The sequence below is a fragment of the Epinephelus fuscoguttatus genome, linkage group LG8, assembly GCF_011397635.1.
Source record: "Epinephelus fuscoguttatus linkage group LG8, E.fuscoguttatus.final_Chr_v1".
In the NCBI taxonomy this organism is placed as follows: Eukaryota; Metazoa; Chordata; class Actinopteri; order Perciformes; family Serranidae; genus Epinephelus; species Epinephelus fuscoguttatus.
In genome coordinates this window covers 6007981-6025212 of record NC_064759.1, presented here as the reverse complement: position 1 = coordinate 6025212, position 17232 = coordinate 6007981, and the positions used below count along the sequence as shown (strand labels likewise).

The window sequence follows — 17232 nt, the reverse complement described above, 5'->3', positions numbered from 1 at the left end:
GAAAAGGTGATGTCACACAGTGGGAAACATGACACTGTCCCGACTTTGTTGTAACATGTCGCAGGCAGCAAATTCAGAATTAGTGCATATTAAAAAAAAAACAATGAAGTTTAACAGTTTGAACATTAAATATCTCGTCTTTGTGCTGTATTTAAATGGATTTAGGCCAAAAAGGATTTATATATCACTGCATTTTGCTTTGATTTATAGTTTAGACAGCGCATGTGTCAGAGCTCTCAGTTTTTGGCATGAAGTATCTTTATATTTCTACTAAAAACAGCAATGTTTCCAAGGTCTCCAGCTATATCACAGAAGAACTTTGAGTGTTACTACCTGCCCCGCTGCCACGGTAACAACAAGAGTGAAGAATTAAAAATTACACAATGACGAAATACACACAATATATTAATACTAATACAGATATTGATACTTTTTTGGAATTGGGGTTTTAGATGCTGAGACAAAAAATGTTACAACCACACCCGGTCTCCCCTATTCTATGGTTTAAATCTCCAGAAATAAAAACACCACCATCGACTTTTTATCCAGCTGATTAGATTTATAATGAGCACACATACAAACAATAAACTTACAGCAAAAATCATTTACAGTTTTCTGATCAAATCTTTATACAGACACTAACTTCAGTTCGACATTTCTACTATTTAAAAACTACATTAAAATAAGAAGCTTCTGTGGCTGACTCCAGATCAGTTTAGTTTAAGGAAAGTCTTCAAACTGCTGTCAGACATCCCACAGTCACAACCTGAATGTGAGACGTGGATCCAGCAGTCGTCGTTCACGCTGACATCAGCGTCATCTTTGATATAAATTCACAAACTAAACTCAGACAGTGGAAACAGAGCAGTGCCCATCATGACGGTGCTCCTTCATCCGTTATGTTTTAAAGTCATTATAAAATATTTTAGGAATTTGCAGCAGATGTTGAAAGTTTGCATCAAGAAACTTTCACACATTATTTCTGGTGAGACGTAGGCCCTGTCGTATGCGGATATTTTTCAAAACAGATATTTATCCCCTCTGTTAACCCTTTAAAACCTGAGGAAAGTGACTTGATTTGTTTTAAAAACATAGGAACTTGTCCCACAAATTGGAAAAAAATAGGTTTAGAAAATTATTTAAAAAAAAAAAAAAAGTTGTTATTTTTACATTTTAAAATTATGTTACAGAATTCTTAAAATTTCTAAGCACTCTTTCCAGGTAATTTCCTTGTTTGTTTGTTTTTAACTTTCTTTTTGTTGCTTTTTTTAAAAACCGATTTTCTTGTTTTTAATTCTCTCTTTTTACTAATTTCTTGCTAATTTTTTGGGTCATTTCTTCTTTCACCTTTTGCTCAAGGCTCAGCATTTAAATACTTGCGAAAGGCGTCTGAAAGCAGCCCAAGAAAAGCGATGTCGCTCCAGGGTTCAAAAGGTTAAAAGAAAAAAATGTCCACCTTCATTTTACAAAATGTCTCTGTCCACACAAGAATGTAAAATCAACTCCAAACACTTGCCAGGCCAGTCGGTCAAATACCAAAGAAGAAGATTCTGAGCATTTGCAGTAAGCTTATTTTGGACAAGTTAAACAATAGTAAACCAATAGAAATAAATTACTTATCTATTTATCAAAATCTGATTCCTATTTTTATAAAAATCTTTCTGGTTCACGACCCAAAGTGCTATGGTGAAACTGAAATGTGACTCATGTGGACTAACGACAGGGTAAAAGTACACAGGCCGGTTGTGTGCCATTGTTGTGTCCTGATACACAGTAACTGGAGTTTAGAAAAATCAGCACCTTAGAAGGTCAAAAAATCTAATTTTTAGTGACCTGAAACTCTGTTTGTGGACGAGAGCCCAAAACACAGAGGAAAATATCTGTTTTGAAAAACATGGAGACAGAGGCCGGAGTCACCAACATCACATCTGTACGAAACACTGCTGCTGTTCTTCATCAGTAAATACTGTCAATAAAGTGTTTTGGTTAATATAAAACATGTTCTCAATAAAATAAAAAAAAAAAAACATTGGTCAAAACCAACCAATCAATAAGACAATATACGATCAAGTTTACACAAGTAGGCTATAAAGGAAACAGCCACGCTAACATGCTAACATGCTATCAGACATATTAGGAGCGCTGCAGCAGTGATCTCATGTTTCAGTCAGACAGCAAACAGTTTCCTGTTCCTTCCCCCCCCCCCCCCCCCCCCCCCCAAAATTGAGTCAGATCTCTGTGGAGACTCACCAGGCCCCACAACGGCAATTTTCATAGTGGCCAAACAGTGAAATTACAACTGAAATGTAAGACCATTGGGTGCAAAATTACCTTTCCCTAAACTTACATTGTGAAAGAGATGTCTGTAAATCACTGGTTACATTTTTATAAGCGTAACAACCCCCACGAAATTTCTTCTTTCACTATCAGGATTTGATCCATTCAGTCAGATAACATTTCAAATGTCTGAAAGAGCCGCACCATTAAATCATTTTATCCCTTATTTAAATGAGCGAAGGGCTAAACCTAAAGTTAGCCGCTAAACCGGTGGAGGTCTGTAGTGCACCTGCTCTGTGGACCCATTGATACAGAAGATCCGGGTAATTTAACACCTCGGAAGTCAAACGTTTTCAGCTTCATGCGCCACTGAGCAATTTTCACAGGAACGCAGAGGGCCTCGCCTCAAACGCTATCTCCAGTTCTCTTCATGCATCCATGAAAATCATCACCGCCATCAGTCAGTCACTTTGAATGTCATCAGCCCGTTAACTGACAGTTATCATTTGTCATCAGGAGCATAGATCTGAGGCGGTATGGCTCTACTCTACCTCCTATATTTACATGTACTGTTTGGTAGCACTGGAGGAGTCACATATGTAACATACTTTAACACATGCGTAGGTAAGCGATTAAAAAAATTTATCTAATCAACCACATACTCTGTGTTTGTTTAATCTAAATTAACCGCATGCATCAATATTTGCTGTGAAAGTATTTAAACATTTAAATTCAAATGAATTTTGACAGATGTGTTGAAGTAAAGCTGCGGGATTTTGGACACAATTGTCCCTCTGTCCTCTTAACACCCAAACTGCTCGACAGTCCATTTTGCAGGGAGTGAGTTAGTCGGTCACAGGTAGACTTACTCAGTTTGAACGCCTGGTCAAGTGTGGCTTAACGAGGCTGGCTGCGAGCACTTGCATCAGAGGATGTCAAGGTTTGCTACAAAATGCTGCGTTGAGGTGATATTTCAGGCTTGAAGTTCTCGAATATTCCTTACTGCAGACACAGCAGAGAACAGTGCTTCTATCAACAGCTCCATCTGGGCGTTTTTTAAATGTAAATGTTCCGTTCACAGGGCAAAGCAGCATCACCTCGTCATCATGTAACAAAGCCACTGTGGCCTTCAACGATACACAGGGTCAAAGTGCACCACAGAACACGATCAGTGTTAATGTTTTTAACACGTTTTCTTTTCTGTGATTAATTTAGCGAAATTAACATGATATTTTGTCAGTCCTAGAAAACATGCATATGTAACTTGAGTTACGTAACGTACTATCGTTTTTATAGGCTATAATCATTTTGATTTTTTCAGAGAGACACCGTACAGTGTATAAAACGTACTTATTTTAACCCAAACCATGATTATTTCCAAAACCTAACCAAACTGTGACCATTTCTGTAATTGGATATGCATGTTTTGGCCCACTGATAGGTGGCATCATACTGGCAGTGATAACAACTGATAGCAGACATTTAAAGGTCCAGTGTGCAGGACTTAGTGACATCTAGTGGTGAGGTTATGGAACTGAAACTTCTCCCATGTGCCAAGCTTGTAGGAGCACTATGGTAGCCAGCGCGAAAACACAAAAAAACGAAGGCCCTATCTAGAGCCAGTGTTTGATTTGTCCGTTCCGGGCTGCTGTAGAAATGCACGAGGACCTGCTCTGTATGTGGAAATAAACGGCTCATTCCAAGCTAACGAAAATACAATTCTTATTTTCACATGATAATAAACTAATGTAAACTTAGTTATGAATATTATATTCCATTTCTGCCAATAGATGCCTCTAAATCCTGCACACTGACCGTTAACGGGCTGATAACTTTTGAAAGGCGTGGAAGATTATTTTTTTATTATTTATTGCTGATACAAACTAAACTTTGTGATCCTTTAAAAACTGACTCACTTGTTTAATCCTGGAAAGATTTCTGTAAACGTATAAATTACTTACTTGCTCCCAAACTTTGTTACTGAATTTTAAAAATAAGTTTTTTTGGTTTCACACATGACAGAAACACAAATTTGAGTCTCTTAGCCTAAAAATCCTACAGAATATCTCTAATGTAAACTACTTTTAGTTTTAAGTTACCATATAAATACAGTTTAAACTGTTTGTTTCTCAGAAGAAGAAAACTGTGTCATAACACAGATCATAACAGCAGGTTGTGACTCAAGTTGTTGATATCCAAAGGCATTCTGGGTAATGTAGTGTGGTGTCTCATCTTTGAGTTTCACTAAGGGAACCAGACAGAAAAAGAAAACAGTTCCTACGACACAATTTAAACCCCGCCTTCCTGATACAAAGCCCCACCCACTCCAGCACATGTGGGCAGGGCTCCAGCCAACGTGATAATGTAAACAGGTGGCACGGTTACACTTCATGTTTCTAACCTAACAGCAACGTTCAGAAAACACTTTGGAGCAAAAGTACGACATCAGAAGTCTGTTTGGGTCTAAAACGCTTCTGTAAAACAGGAAATGATGTCACCTCCAGCTCCAGCTTTCTGTGTAAAAGTCTGTCAGTGACATCACTGTGACATCAGCAGAGGTCCCTGAGGTCATCAGTCACAGGTGTGATGTTAACTGGGATCAGCTCCACATTCGCTCTCCTCTGGGATGTCCTGCAGGTCTGAGAGGTCAGAGGTCACAGGTTACCATGGTGACAAACATGATTTTATGATTTATGTTTTTAATTTTGCACAATTTAAAGTACACAAAATGACAGTGCAGGGAGAGGCGCTGTACTGTATGTATCATTGCATTCTGTTTCTATTTACATTCGACAATGTCCAAACTCTTTAGAATAAGGGTTGTATGTCATCACGTGATCATAATTATAATCAAATTTAACATTATTCTTATTTTTACAGTGACACAATATTTTCAGTTCTAAAATAATTAACATTTATTGATGAGTTGTACTGACCTCTGGGGCTGTCAGAGCGAGGAGAGATTCGCATCACTTCCTCCTCCTCCTCCTCCTCATTTCCCTCCTGGACACCGTCTAATTGGTCAACTGGATCCTGGCTGGCCAATGGTGCAAGGGGGCGGGACTCCAATTCCCTGCTGCCGCGCCTTCTGCTCCCCTGCTGACACGGAAAACTTAGCTTAGCTCACTTTAGTCAAGTTTATTTTAGTTTAGTTCAGTTAGCTAACTCCAGCTTAGCTTATTTTAGTTTGGCTTATATTAGTTTATTGTACCTTAGTTTAGCTTACTTTAGCTTAGCTTATTTTAGTTTAACTTCTTTTAGTTTAGCATAACTTAGTTTAGCTTATTGTAGTTTATCGTAGCTTAGTTAATCTTACTTTGGCTTATTATAGCTTGGTTTAGCCTACTCTAGCTTAGCTGATTTTAGTTTAACTTACTTCAGTTAAGCTTAGTTAATCCTATTTTAGTTATATTACTTATTGTAGTTGAGCTTACTGCAACTTATTGTCACTTAGTTTCACTTATTTTAGTTTAACTTGTTTTAGTGAAGCGTAGCTTAGTTTAGCTTATTGTAGCTTATCGTATCATAGTTTAGCTTACTTCAGCTTACTTTAGCTTGGTTTATTGTGATTTAACTTATTTTATTTGAGCTTACTGTAGTTTATCATAGCTTAGTTTAGATTACTTCAGTTTACTGTAGCTTATTTTAGCTTAGCTTATTTTAGTTTAGCTTACTGAAGCTTATTGTAGCTTAGTTTATCTTATTTCAGTTTAACTTAGTTTAGTTTAGCTTACTTCAGCTTACTTTAGCTTGGCTTATTGTGATTTGACTTATTTTATTTGAGCTTATTGTAGTTTATCATAGCTTATTTTAGTTTAGCTTATTTTATTTCAGTTTAACTTATTTTAGTTTAGTTTGGCTTACTTTAACTTATTGTAGCTTGGTTTAGCTTACTTTAGCTTAGCTGATTATAGTTCAACTTATTTTAGTTAAGCTTATTATAGCTTTTCATAGCTGAGTTAATTTTATTTTGGCCTAGCTTATTTTACCTTAACGTAGCTTAGTTTAGGTTTGACACCTTCACTTTTGTGAAACACCTGAACTTACCTTTTCTCCCTTGATGACATCACTGATCTCTCCGTTGGTGCCTAGCTTTGCGCCCTCTCTCGCTGGGTCCTCCCCCTTCAGACGTAGCCGTGTCACTTCCTCCTGCAGCAGCTCCACCTGCCGTCGCAGCAGCACCGCCTCCCCGCTGGCATCCAGTCCTGTATCCCGCGACATTGACCGACTGAGGCGGGGTCCTGGAGTGGGGTTGGGGACGGGGCCTGTTTTGGTAAACAGCTCCAGGATAGAATCCTGACGAATCACAGCAGCCTGGAGCGGAGTCAGTGGGTCAGAGGACAGACGTGTCACTTTATGTACAGTAGAATAAAACATCAATCATCTTCATCGTGATCATATGTAGAAAAGATAACTTTGGGTTGTCAGACCTGCAGGGCGTGAAGCTGTGTGCTCAGACTGACCAGTCGCTGACAGACTTCCTGTGAAGAGGACAGGTGTAAGATGTTAGTGACTGCTCTGATTGGACACAAACTGGGTGCAACTCAATTCTGTTAAATCCCAACTGAAATAAACAGTTTTCATTGTTTGATATGGCACACATATCTGCTCTGTAAATCATTTGTCCTGTAGTCAAATTATTAATTTGCATTAATTCGACAAAATATTGTTCCAGTATTTATCTAGTTAGATGACCTTATTTTGATACAGCCAATCAAATGTTGCATAAAGGCGTAACATCAGCGTTGTATCAGAGCAGATGGTCACACTAATAGCCACACCACAACTACACAACACAAGAGACACATCTTAGCTTGTTGAACGAGCCACCAAACAAACATTCACTGAGGAAAAATGCAGCTCTAACCTCATTTAGCACGCGAGAAAGCTAATTAGCTGAAGCTGCAGCACACTGAACAGTAAATGTCACTTTGGTCTGGTTACATGTTAGTGTGGTCGTGACTCTACACCACTAACAACACGCTGTCTGCTCATTGCATACAGGCTACAGTGCAGGATCATTTTATCTTTGTTCTTTTATTCCCTTCATTATAACACCAACGCACTGTCGTTCCCTACACTGACGCTCTGTTGTTCCCTGCAGCGTAACACTGAGGCTCTGTTGTTCCCTATAGTGTAATACTGACTCTCTGTCATTCCCTGCAGCGTAACACTGATGCTCTGTTGTTCCCTATAGTGTAATACCAACGCTCTCTCATTCTCTTTGCTGTGTCACTGTTGCTCTCACGTTCCCTACAGCGTAACACTGACGCTCTGTTGTTCCCTACGGTGTAACACTGACACTCTGTTGTTCCCTATAGTGTAATACTGACGCTCTGTCATTCCCTACAGTGTAACACTGACGCTCTGTTGTTCCCTATAGTGTAATACTGATGCTCTGTTGTTCCCTATAGTGTAATACCGACGCTCTCTCATTCTCTTTGCTGTGTCACTGATGCTCTTACGTTCCCTACAGCGTAACATTGATGCTCTGTTGTTCCCTTCAGTGTAACACTGATGCTCTGTTGTTCCCTTCAGTGTAATACCGACGCTCTCTCGTTCTCTATGATGTGTCACTGACGCTCTAATGTTCCCTACGTTGTAACACTGACGCTCTGTTGTTCCCTAAGTTGTAACACTGATGCTCTGTTGTTCCGTACAATGTAACACTGACACTCCGTTGTTCCCTGCAGCGTAACACTGACGCTCTGTTGTTCCCTGCAGCGTAACACTGACGCTCTGTTGTTCCCTACAGCGTAACACTAACGCTCTGTTGTTCCCTATAGTGTAATACTGATGCTCTGTCGTTCCCTACAGTATAACACTGACGCTCTGTTGTTCCCTATAGTGTAATACTGACGCTCTGTTGTTCCCTATAGTGTAATAGCGATGCTCTCTCATTCTCTTTGCTGTGTCACTGATGCTCTCACGTTCCCTACAGCTAACACTGATGCTCTATTGTTCCCTTCAGTGTAAGACCGATGCTCTGTTGTTCCCTTCAGTGTAATACCGATGCTCTCTCGTTCTCTATGATGTGTCACTGACGCTCTAATGTTCCCTACGTTGTAACACTGATGCTCTCTTGTTCCCTTAACACTCTCTCATTCTCTACTGTGTGTCACACAGTTCTCATGTTCCCTATGGTGTAACACCGGCACTCTGTTGTTCCCCACAGTGAAACACTGACTCTCTCTCTGTCTATACTGTGTTACACTAACGTTCTGTCATTCTCTGTGGTGTAACACTGACACTACAGCCTACATGCTGACATTTGTTTCATATGTTTATTTACCATGTTAGTAATTTCAGTACTTAATCTATTAGTGAGCTGCTAGCTGAGGACATCCAGTAGAAATGAAGTGAACTGTATCTCAATGTGAGACTGTGATAGCGCTCTTAGTGTTTGTGTGATTACTCTGCTCATGGGACTGTGTTGGTGTTGTTGGTGAGCGCTCATGAGATCAACCGCAAACATGATCTCTGCACCATCTAATCTGCAGCATTTCATTAACTCGCTGTCATCCGGTGTTTGGAGAACATTTCTCCTGTGGTTTTTTTCTCTTTCCTCTGCTGAAGAAACTCTTACAAGTTCTCATCCACACTCCTTACAGTTTTTTACATGAGAAGACGCTTTATGACTAAGTAAGATCTAGTCCTAACTTTGGGTGGAAATTCTTAGAAAACTTCATCATTCTAAGAATTTTCTTAGAATTTCGTCACACGAGAATCAAGGTGTGAGAGCGATCAGATAAAGGAATAGAGATGCATCTGCTGGACGGGAAACAAGAAGTGTTTATTACCTGTTTTAGGGTTCGTTCTTGCAGCTGGTTACCGTTTTTGTCCTGAAAGAGAAAAACCAGGCAGAAAATTTTCAACAAACTCTCACTTTTCTTTACATCGTTCTAACCTGCAGTGCTTTTTCCAGCCAGGCTTTTATTTTGATAGTTTACTCTAACATGGGTGGTCACAGGCTGACTGGAAACTTAACAGTCCAATCTCACTTTTCTTTTTTCAGGAGCTGATCAGAATCTTCCAGTGTTTACACTCAGTCACACGCCTCATCAAGAGGAGTCTTTACAGACTAAACAGGCCTTTAGTTTCTGTGTTCCTGCAGATGATCTGTCACATTTTTTAGTTTAAATAAAGTCTAAATTGCAGCTTTGATCTGGGTCAAACCTCTGTGATCAGAGGTTAAAGGTGATGAAGTGATTTACCTTCGAGGAGCTGCTGTTCAGCTCAAAAGAACCTGAGTCACCATCTGAGAGAGAGACAGAGACATGAAGACAGACAGTGTCGTCACATGTGAGTAACACATCCGTTGCTCACGGTTACACAAACAACAAAGATTCAGAGCTGAACAAACTTTTCAAACAGAGACGGAAAAAAAAGGGAAGTTTTCACGTGTTTCACATGAAACACAGCTGCTGTTTTCTGACACTGTTCAGACACATCATTAATATTTCAGTTGTTTGATTAGTCTGAAGCTGAAATTAATAGTTATGGTCAGTCAGTTATCTTACTGTTGGTTATTCTGTGCACATGACATTCACTTCCTGTCTGATTCCTCCTCTGTTTCTCTTCCTGAGCTTCCTTCCTTTTTTCCTGCTGAAGGTTTGTTTTTTATGCTTTATCTGAATCGAGGCTCTGAGGACAGAAGGTGTCATTCGCTGTGTAACTGAAAAGAACTCTGTGTCGATTAAATTGACTTACAGTCGAGTGGTCAAATTCAGGCATATGACGTGAGGTGAAAATGTTCTTTTCAGTTTTATTTTATAGTAACTGAAAGTATTAGGGATTTGAACTGTTGGTCAAACAGATTAAGACATCTGAAGACATCACCTCTGACACTGAGAAATAATGACTTTAAGGGACTGTTCGTTATTTATGCATTAGGCAGGAGGCACTTCCCTTACCTTGTGCAAATTCTGAAATATATCTTTTTGTATTTTATCTTTATTCTTTGAGCATTCTGTTGCTTGCTTTTCTATCTGTGCTATTTGAGCTGCTGTAACATGTAACATCTTATGTCAAATACTTTTAAGCTCTGGGGAGGGACTTGTGTTTTCTATTTCGGCTTAGGGGAGGGACATACAAATTTAAATGGGTGTATTTTGTATTTTTTTTAACACCTATTTTTTAAAGAAAACATGCCTTCATGTTTGACTTGACTTTTAAGGCAAAAATTTAAATAAAAAAAGGCAAAATTATATCGTTCATCACAGCCAGAAACTGTAGGGAAAAAAAGAAATTATCATTGGATTTTCAAATTTCCGATGGTCCTTGAACACATTTGAAAATCTTAGTTTAAAATAGTGATCTTTCATCAAAATCACTTTATTTTACATTTCTCATTAAAATTTTGCCAAAAATAAACCATTTGCATGAACCAACCAGTGTGCACGACAAGAGTGAAAAACTGAGGTCTTTTTTCAACTCCGGGATTTTAACTTCTTACTTTCAGTCACTCAGGGAGACTCAAGGAAAAATATTCGTAGCTTCAAGGAGGGTAAAAAAAAAAAAACAAAGTCACACCCTGTCACCCCTGATAAGTAAAGAACAGTCCCTAAACATTTCTCACTGTGTCTTCAGTTTTAAAGACAAAACGAGTAAAGAATTAATCAATAAAAATGAACTATAGAGGACCTGATAATGAAAACAAAACTGTTTTATACTGCTGAGCCAGATTTAGTTTTCTTTCATCTTTCATCATGTTACAGGTATTGACAGTGACTCACTGCTGAGCTCCTGGTTGCCGTTGGTTACGGTGGATTTGGTGATGCTGGAGTTGAGCAGCAGTTCGGTCAGTTTGTCCACTGAAACACAGAGAACAGGTTCAGTTTGGTACTTTTATTTGTTTTAGTCGCATCAGACCTGAAAACAAAGACTCACCTTCAGTGATGGAGGCGCTGAGGAGCGGCTCGGCCTGAGGAGCGTGAGGAGTGTCGGCTCTGAACAGGTTCCTGGTGGAGGAGGTGGTGGTTGATGAGGAAGTGTTGAGCTTCTCACTTCCTTCCTCTTCTTCTTCTTCTTCTCCTCCTCCTCTTCCAGTCGCCTCCACCAGGTCAGAAAACAGAGTGACTCTCTCCTGCAGCAGCTCCAAAATCTCCCTGTCCTTCTGTTGAATGTCGGCTGGGCGGGAGGAGGAGAGGAGAGGAGGAGGAAAGAATGTTAACTTTGATCTGATATAGATTTTATTATTTTATATATAAGTGACAGGACATTAAACAGGAGGTGAAGGAGCAGGTGAAGGTGTTATTTTCTATGTACAAACACCAAACTGGCACGATGTACACCAGAGCTCATAGATGCGCTACAAAACTTAACGCCACTGTCCAATTTCCAGTCTCGCTGCCCTTGAAAAACATTTTTTCCCCACTCACTCCCTACTGCTCCTGTAGCAGCTTGCAGCTCTTCTTTTCTGCTCCCATAGCAGCTCTTCTTCTCTGCTCCCATAGTAGCTCTTCTTCTCTGCTCCCATAGCAGCTCTTCTTCTTCTCTGTTTCCATAGCAGCTCTTCTTCTCTGCTCCCATAGCAGCTCTTCTTCTTTGCTCCCATAGCAGCTCTTCTTCTTCTGTTTCCATAGCAGCTCTTCTTTTCTGCACCCATAGCAGCTCTTCTTCTCTGCTCCCATAGCAGCTCTTCTTCTTCTCTGTTTCCATAGCAGCTCTTCTTCTCTGCTCCCATAGCAGCTCTTCTTCTCTGCACCCATAGCAGCTCTTCTTCTTCTCTGTTTCCATAGCAGCTCTTCTTCTCTGCTCCCATAGTAGCTCTTCTTCTCTGCTCCCATAGCAGCTCTTCTTCTCTGCTCCCATAGCAGCTCTTCTTCTCTGCTCCCATAGCAGCTCTTCTTCTTCTCTGTTTCCATAGCAGCTCTTCTTTTCTGCACCCATAGCAGCTCTTCTTCTCTGCTCCCATAGCAGCTCTTCTTCTCTGCACCCATAGCAGCTCTTCTTCTTCTCTGTTTCCATAGCAGCTCTTCTTTTCTGCACCCATAGCAGCTCTTCTTCTCTGCTCCCATAGCAGCTCTTCTTCTCTGCCCCTGTAGCAGCTCTTCTTTTCTGCTCACATAGCTGCTCTTCTTCTCTGTCACAATGTCCCACAATCTCGTCATTATATATTAATATATAAAGCTAAAAAAAAAAAAACACGGCATTTTGTTGCCCCGCGCTGTGTGTGGTCTTCTCTTGATGTGATGTTTTCTATTGGTGCACCCAACATTTATCATATGATGTACTGCAGTGCCATGTATGTTTTGAGCTGAATATGGAGGAGGTGAATGAGGAGAAGAAATAGGAAGTAAAGAGGGAGGAGGTTATGAATGAGGAGGAGGTGCTGTACCTCTCAGTCTGCGCAGTAAAGCTTTGTCTTCAGTCTCGATGAGAGGGAACTCGTCTCTGGACGGACAGCTGCAGACAAAACACACGGTACTGTGAAGTAATGATTACTACACCCTGAACTACACTGTACTACATACAGTACCTACATACTGCACCACACAGAATGACTCAGAACTCAGTTTTACTTAGGTACCTCACCACACTCTGTAGTACTCCGTAGTACTGCAGCACTAACCTGACAGCAGCTTGCTGGATGCGGCTCATCCAGGTCCTGCGGTTGTCTTTGGATGAAGCGTGCAGCTCGTACATCTCTGGAGGGGTGGTGGCACTGATCAGGTACATCCCTCTCTCCTGGTTGGCTATGTCTCTGACGATCAGGTTATTCAGAGAGACCACTGGAGACTTGTCCTGAGACAGAGAGACAGGTGGAGAGAAAGGTTTATTGTCAGGTTAACAGACATGCAAACAGAAAGGTGAACAGACAGAGGCTGGGATCATGGAGTGGTTCATGAGCTTCTCTAAGGTTTGCCTAAAAGATCATCAGTATCTGACATGGCGGCAAGCAAAGAACCTGCCAGTGGACACCGGCAGTCATTGAAGTAATCCAGGCTTAGTTGGCCCAGGGGACTCCAGAAGCAATAGACAGGTGTGAGGAGGCCAGAAGGGCCGCAGCTCCTGTGGGAGGAATTTGGGGAATTTGACTAACTGTGAGACGACTCAAGAAGAGGCAGAGCTTCCTCTTGAGTCGTCTCAAGAGGAAACTCTGCCTCCTCTTGAGTCGTCTCAAGAGGAGGCAGAGCTTCCACGTGCGGAGATTGCGGAGGCAGAGCTTCGCCCAGACTGTTTGCACCTCTTGAATCCTAAATGATGAAGGGATTATATAATCCCGTCCGACCTGTGAACACCTTGAAATCCTCAAAAAGGACCTGGAGGAGATGTCGGGCTACTTTCTCCTCCTTCTGCTACGATGTTCTGAACCTAAATAAGTGGTGAACGGTTGAAAGACGGATGTACGGAGAGAGCATGAGGAGGTGCAAGTGCGACTCACCAGTGAGGCGAAAGTGAACTTCTGATCTTTCTCCTGAAGGAAAACCAAGATGTCTGACATCAGCAGGACCTGAACATCTGGAGACAAACATACAGAAGCTCGTCAGCAGGTGTAAGCTCCACCCACATATCTAGGTGTGACATCACACAGCAGGTGAACAGGTGATACAGCATCAGACTCCTCTACCTTTCATCCTGGAGCCCTGGACCTTCCAGAGGAGCATCCCCTCGTGAAGGAGCCTCCTCCTCTGCAGCTCTCCTCCTCTGAACACTCCTCCTCCCTGGACCTCCGCCTGAGCCCGGGGGTCCAGACGTGCCTGGATCTCCTGCAGCCTCCTGGTCCGGTCCAGCTCCAGCACCTCCTGGTCCACCGAGCTAATGAGCTCCTTCAGGAGCTGCAGTGCCTTGCTCAACGCCTGCGCTTCCTCTTCATTGCCTGCAATAGGTCACAGGGACATGGTGACATCAGAGGTCAGGGGACAGAGGCTATTAAGGGTCAGACTACTAAAGGCCTTCGCACACCAGGTCTGTATTTGTTGTCAAAATAAATCCAACCTCATGTTGTGTCAATCACTTTTGCACACCAACTTTGAAACTTTCGTCCGACATTAACGGTTTTGAAACAGGTTTGATTTTCTGCGTTTTTCGCATCTGTCAAAATAGTTAGAAGCAGTGCAGAAAATTTGGCGGGACACATACATGTGCAACAAGACAGAGGAGCAGCTAAAAGAAGAGTGAGCAGCTAAAAGAAGAAGTGGAAATATATGTAAGCAATGTCTGTTTTTGAATCTTCCAGGACAAAGAGAAGGTAACGTTAGCCTATCCAGAAATGCACAACAGCAATGATGCCGCTTACAGCAAAGTGCAATTCAATAGCTGCACAGCATCACTTCATAACTCAGGTAGCTGCGGTGCCAAATGCAAGACACCAGCAGTGAGTGGTGACAGCCTGGAAGATAACTCCAGCAGTGTTAATTTCACGACCTAATTTTCCATGACGAAAACGAGACGATGACAAGCTAAAAAATCAAAATTCGGACATTCGGACTGTGCAAGGTTTCAGTGCAAATTTTTTTTAGCATGTGATGGATTTAAAAAATATATATGAAAAACACAGACTTGGTGAACAAAGGCCTTCAGTGTCAGAGGTTGTAGGGTACCTTTGGTGTAGTCGAGGATTCGTTGGATGAGGACGGGGTACTTGGTGAGTCGCTGTGTCACCAGCAGGATGCACTCCTGGACACCATGGCGACGCAGCAGAGGACCACGACAGGCACGCTGAGCATTATGGGATGGAGAGAAACAGAGAGTAAACATCAACACGGAAACACCATGTTCAACCAGATTAAACCAGGTTTCATTTTTGGTCTAAATTCTTTCTATACAGGAGCAAACCCAGCAAACCCTGACTTGGACTTAAAAAGCTGAACTAGTCTGAACTATAATAAACATGATGGGTAAACTAGGTCTGATCCATTCATCTATTTTCAACCACTTATCCAAAGCCGGGTTGCAGCAGCAGCAGGCTGGGATAAGTATTCTAGACGTCCCTCTTCCCAGCAACGCTTTCCAGCTCCTCCTGGGGGACCCCGAGGCGTTCCCAGGCCAGATGAGATATGTGTGTTCTGGGTCTGCCCCGGGGCCTCCTACCATTTGGATGTGCCTGGAACACCTCTAACAGGAGGTGCCCAGGAGGAATCCTAGTCAGATGCCTGAACCACCTCAACTGACCCCTTTCGATGTGAAGGAGCAGCAGCTCTACTCCGAGCTCCCTCTGGAGGTCTGAGCTCCTAACCCTGTCTCTAAAAATTCAACATGTGGACTGAAGGAGCCGGGGGATAGAACTGACCATCTACCAATTGCGGGACAACCCGCTCTTCCACCTGGGCCACAGCCACCACTAACAGACCTGTTTCACAGCAGACATTTTGACGTGTCACCGTAGGACAAGAACTTGTAAAACTTAAAGTATTAACGATGGCTCGGTTCCATTAATTGTCCAAGTGTGCCAGCATGCACAACGCCAGGAACTCGCCAACGTGGATTGTAGCCATCATTATTGAGGCTTGAGTCCAGTCAAACCTGACTGAAGGTCTAAAATCACAGAGGTCTAAAGCAGTCTACACCGGGTCCAGTCTCAGATCCTGGTCCTGGTTCTGATTCTCACCCTGATAAACTGCTGCAGTCTTCGGTCTCGAGTTAAAACTTCTTTGTAGAGTTTCACAGCTTTGGGGTGTCGACTGCAGAACTCAGCGTAAATTTTCTTCATGTCGTCCGCACACTGACCTGAAAACTACACACACACACACACACACACACAGAACTCAACATTATATTCTGCAACTTTACACTTTATATACTTGTACTATATTTTAGAGGGACTACGGTAAATATTACAATAAGATAAATATTGAAACATGATCAGCTTGTTAAATATGAAGTATTGTTATAGACTCAAAATACACAGAGCTGTCAAAAGTATCTGTGATAAATATTAAGGAGCCAATGATCAGAATAAATATATTGATGATATTTTAAGTGGATTTAGTTGATATTACTTCTGCAGTTTTACTGAAGGTAAATTTAAGTTTTAACCACTTAAACGTAATGCATTAGGTGCTGCTGTTTTTCCAACTTTCGTAAAATATTTTCTTAAAAAGGCTCTTAATAAATGTTGCCTACCCGTGTGTTAAAGCACCTGAGAAACTTGTCAGGTCCCAGTTCACAGTAACTGTAATGACCAAAAGTGTCCAGCAGGTGGAGGTGTTTCACTACTTTGGCCTGTTTTAAAAGATGATGAACTTCTTTGTTCTTTGTAACAACAGATGAACACAAAGTCTCTCTGTTCTCACAGTGATGTAAATATAAAAATCCGAGGTTGCTCTTTAACCTCTGACCTTGGTGACAACCTGACGACCCTGATAACAACCTGTCTGCGCCCTCTGTGAGTCACCAGAGCTGCCATACCTGTCTGAGCAGCAGGTCACCGATGTTGCGGACAGTGAAGTTGGTTGAGCTACCCTCCATCAGACCCTCCTTCCTCCTGTTGAGCAGCTCCGACAGGAAGCTTGAGTGCCACTCCAGCAGTTGGTCCAGGCAGGGGAAGATGGTGTGAACCACGCCCGCCTCCAGCATCACCTCCTCCTGCATCCCCCGCCGGAACACCCCCTCCATGATCCGCAACGTCCGCACGTGGTGGAACTCTGTCTGGATCAACTCTGAGGGAAAAGGCGCTGGTTTATTCTGATGCAGTCGTCATGGCGGCAGAAACATATACAACCACAGATTTATAGATACATACATACTGATATAAATATAGATATATGAGATAAACATACCGTAGATAACGTCTTGTTTCTTTATGAGGTCTTTATGAAGCGTCTGCAAGAAGTTTGGTTCCACAACGAGACTCCAGCTGTCGGCCTGAACACAGCTGCCCTCCACCTGCAGCTCCTCCAGCAGGGAGCTCCACCACCACTCACCTACAGCACAGCACACATAACACAACATTCAAATATGACTTTAATGTCGTTGATTGTTTTCTAATTGAAGAGCTTCATTATGAATCCT

At 41.9% G+C, this 17232-nt stretch overlaps 1 protein-coding gene across 2 annotated transcripts in view; it reads right to left on the bottom strand.

Moving 5' to 3' along the window:
- Window positions 1-549: 549 nt before the first annotated feature.
- Window positions 550-17232, bottom strand: part of arhgef2 (rho/rac guanine nucleotide exchange factor (GEF) 2) — a 35045-nt gene continuing 18362 nt past the window's right edge. The window contains exons 7-22 of one of the 2 annotated variants that reach the window (XM_049583873.1): window positions 17001-17144; window positions 16630-16880; window positions 15830-15955; window positions 14823-14940; window positions 13850-14098; window positions 13664-13740; window positions 12851-13023; window positions 12617-12684; window positions 11167-11406; window positions 11013-11090; window positions 9492-9535; window positions 9078-9119; window positions 6708-6758; window positions 6325-6591; window positions 5214-5376; window positions 550-4916 (exon numbers count right to left, since the gene is read on the bottom strand). In XM_049583873.1, coding sequence (XP_049439830.1) covers window positions 4867-4916; window positions 5214-5376; window positions 6325-6591; window positions 6708-6758; window positions 9078-9119; window positions 9492-9535; window positions 11013-11090; window positions 11167-11406; window positions 12617-12684; window positions 12851-13023; window positions 13664-13740; window positions 13850-14098; window positions 14823-14940; window positions 15830-15955; window positions 16630-16880; window positions 17001-17144 — 2141 coding nt within the window. In that variant the 3' untranslated portion in view covers window positions 550-4866. The remainder of the gene's footprint in view (window positions 4917-5213; window positions 5377-6324; window positions 6592-6707; window positions 6759-9077; window positions 9120-9491; window positions 9536-11012; window positions 11091-11166; window positions 11407-12616; window positions 12685-12850; window positions 13024-13663; window positions 13741-13849; window positions 14099-14822; window positions 14941-15829; window positions 15956-16629; window positions 16881-17000; window positions 17145-17232) is intronic. The other variant, XM_049583874.1, reaches the window with a different exon arrangement.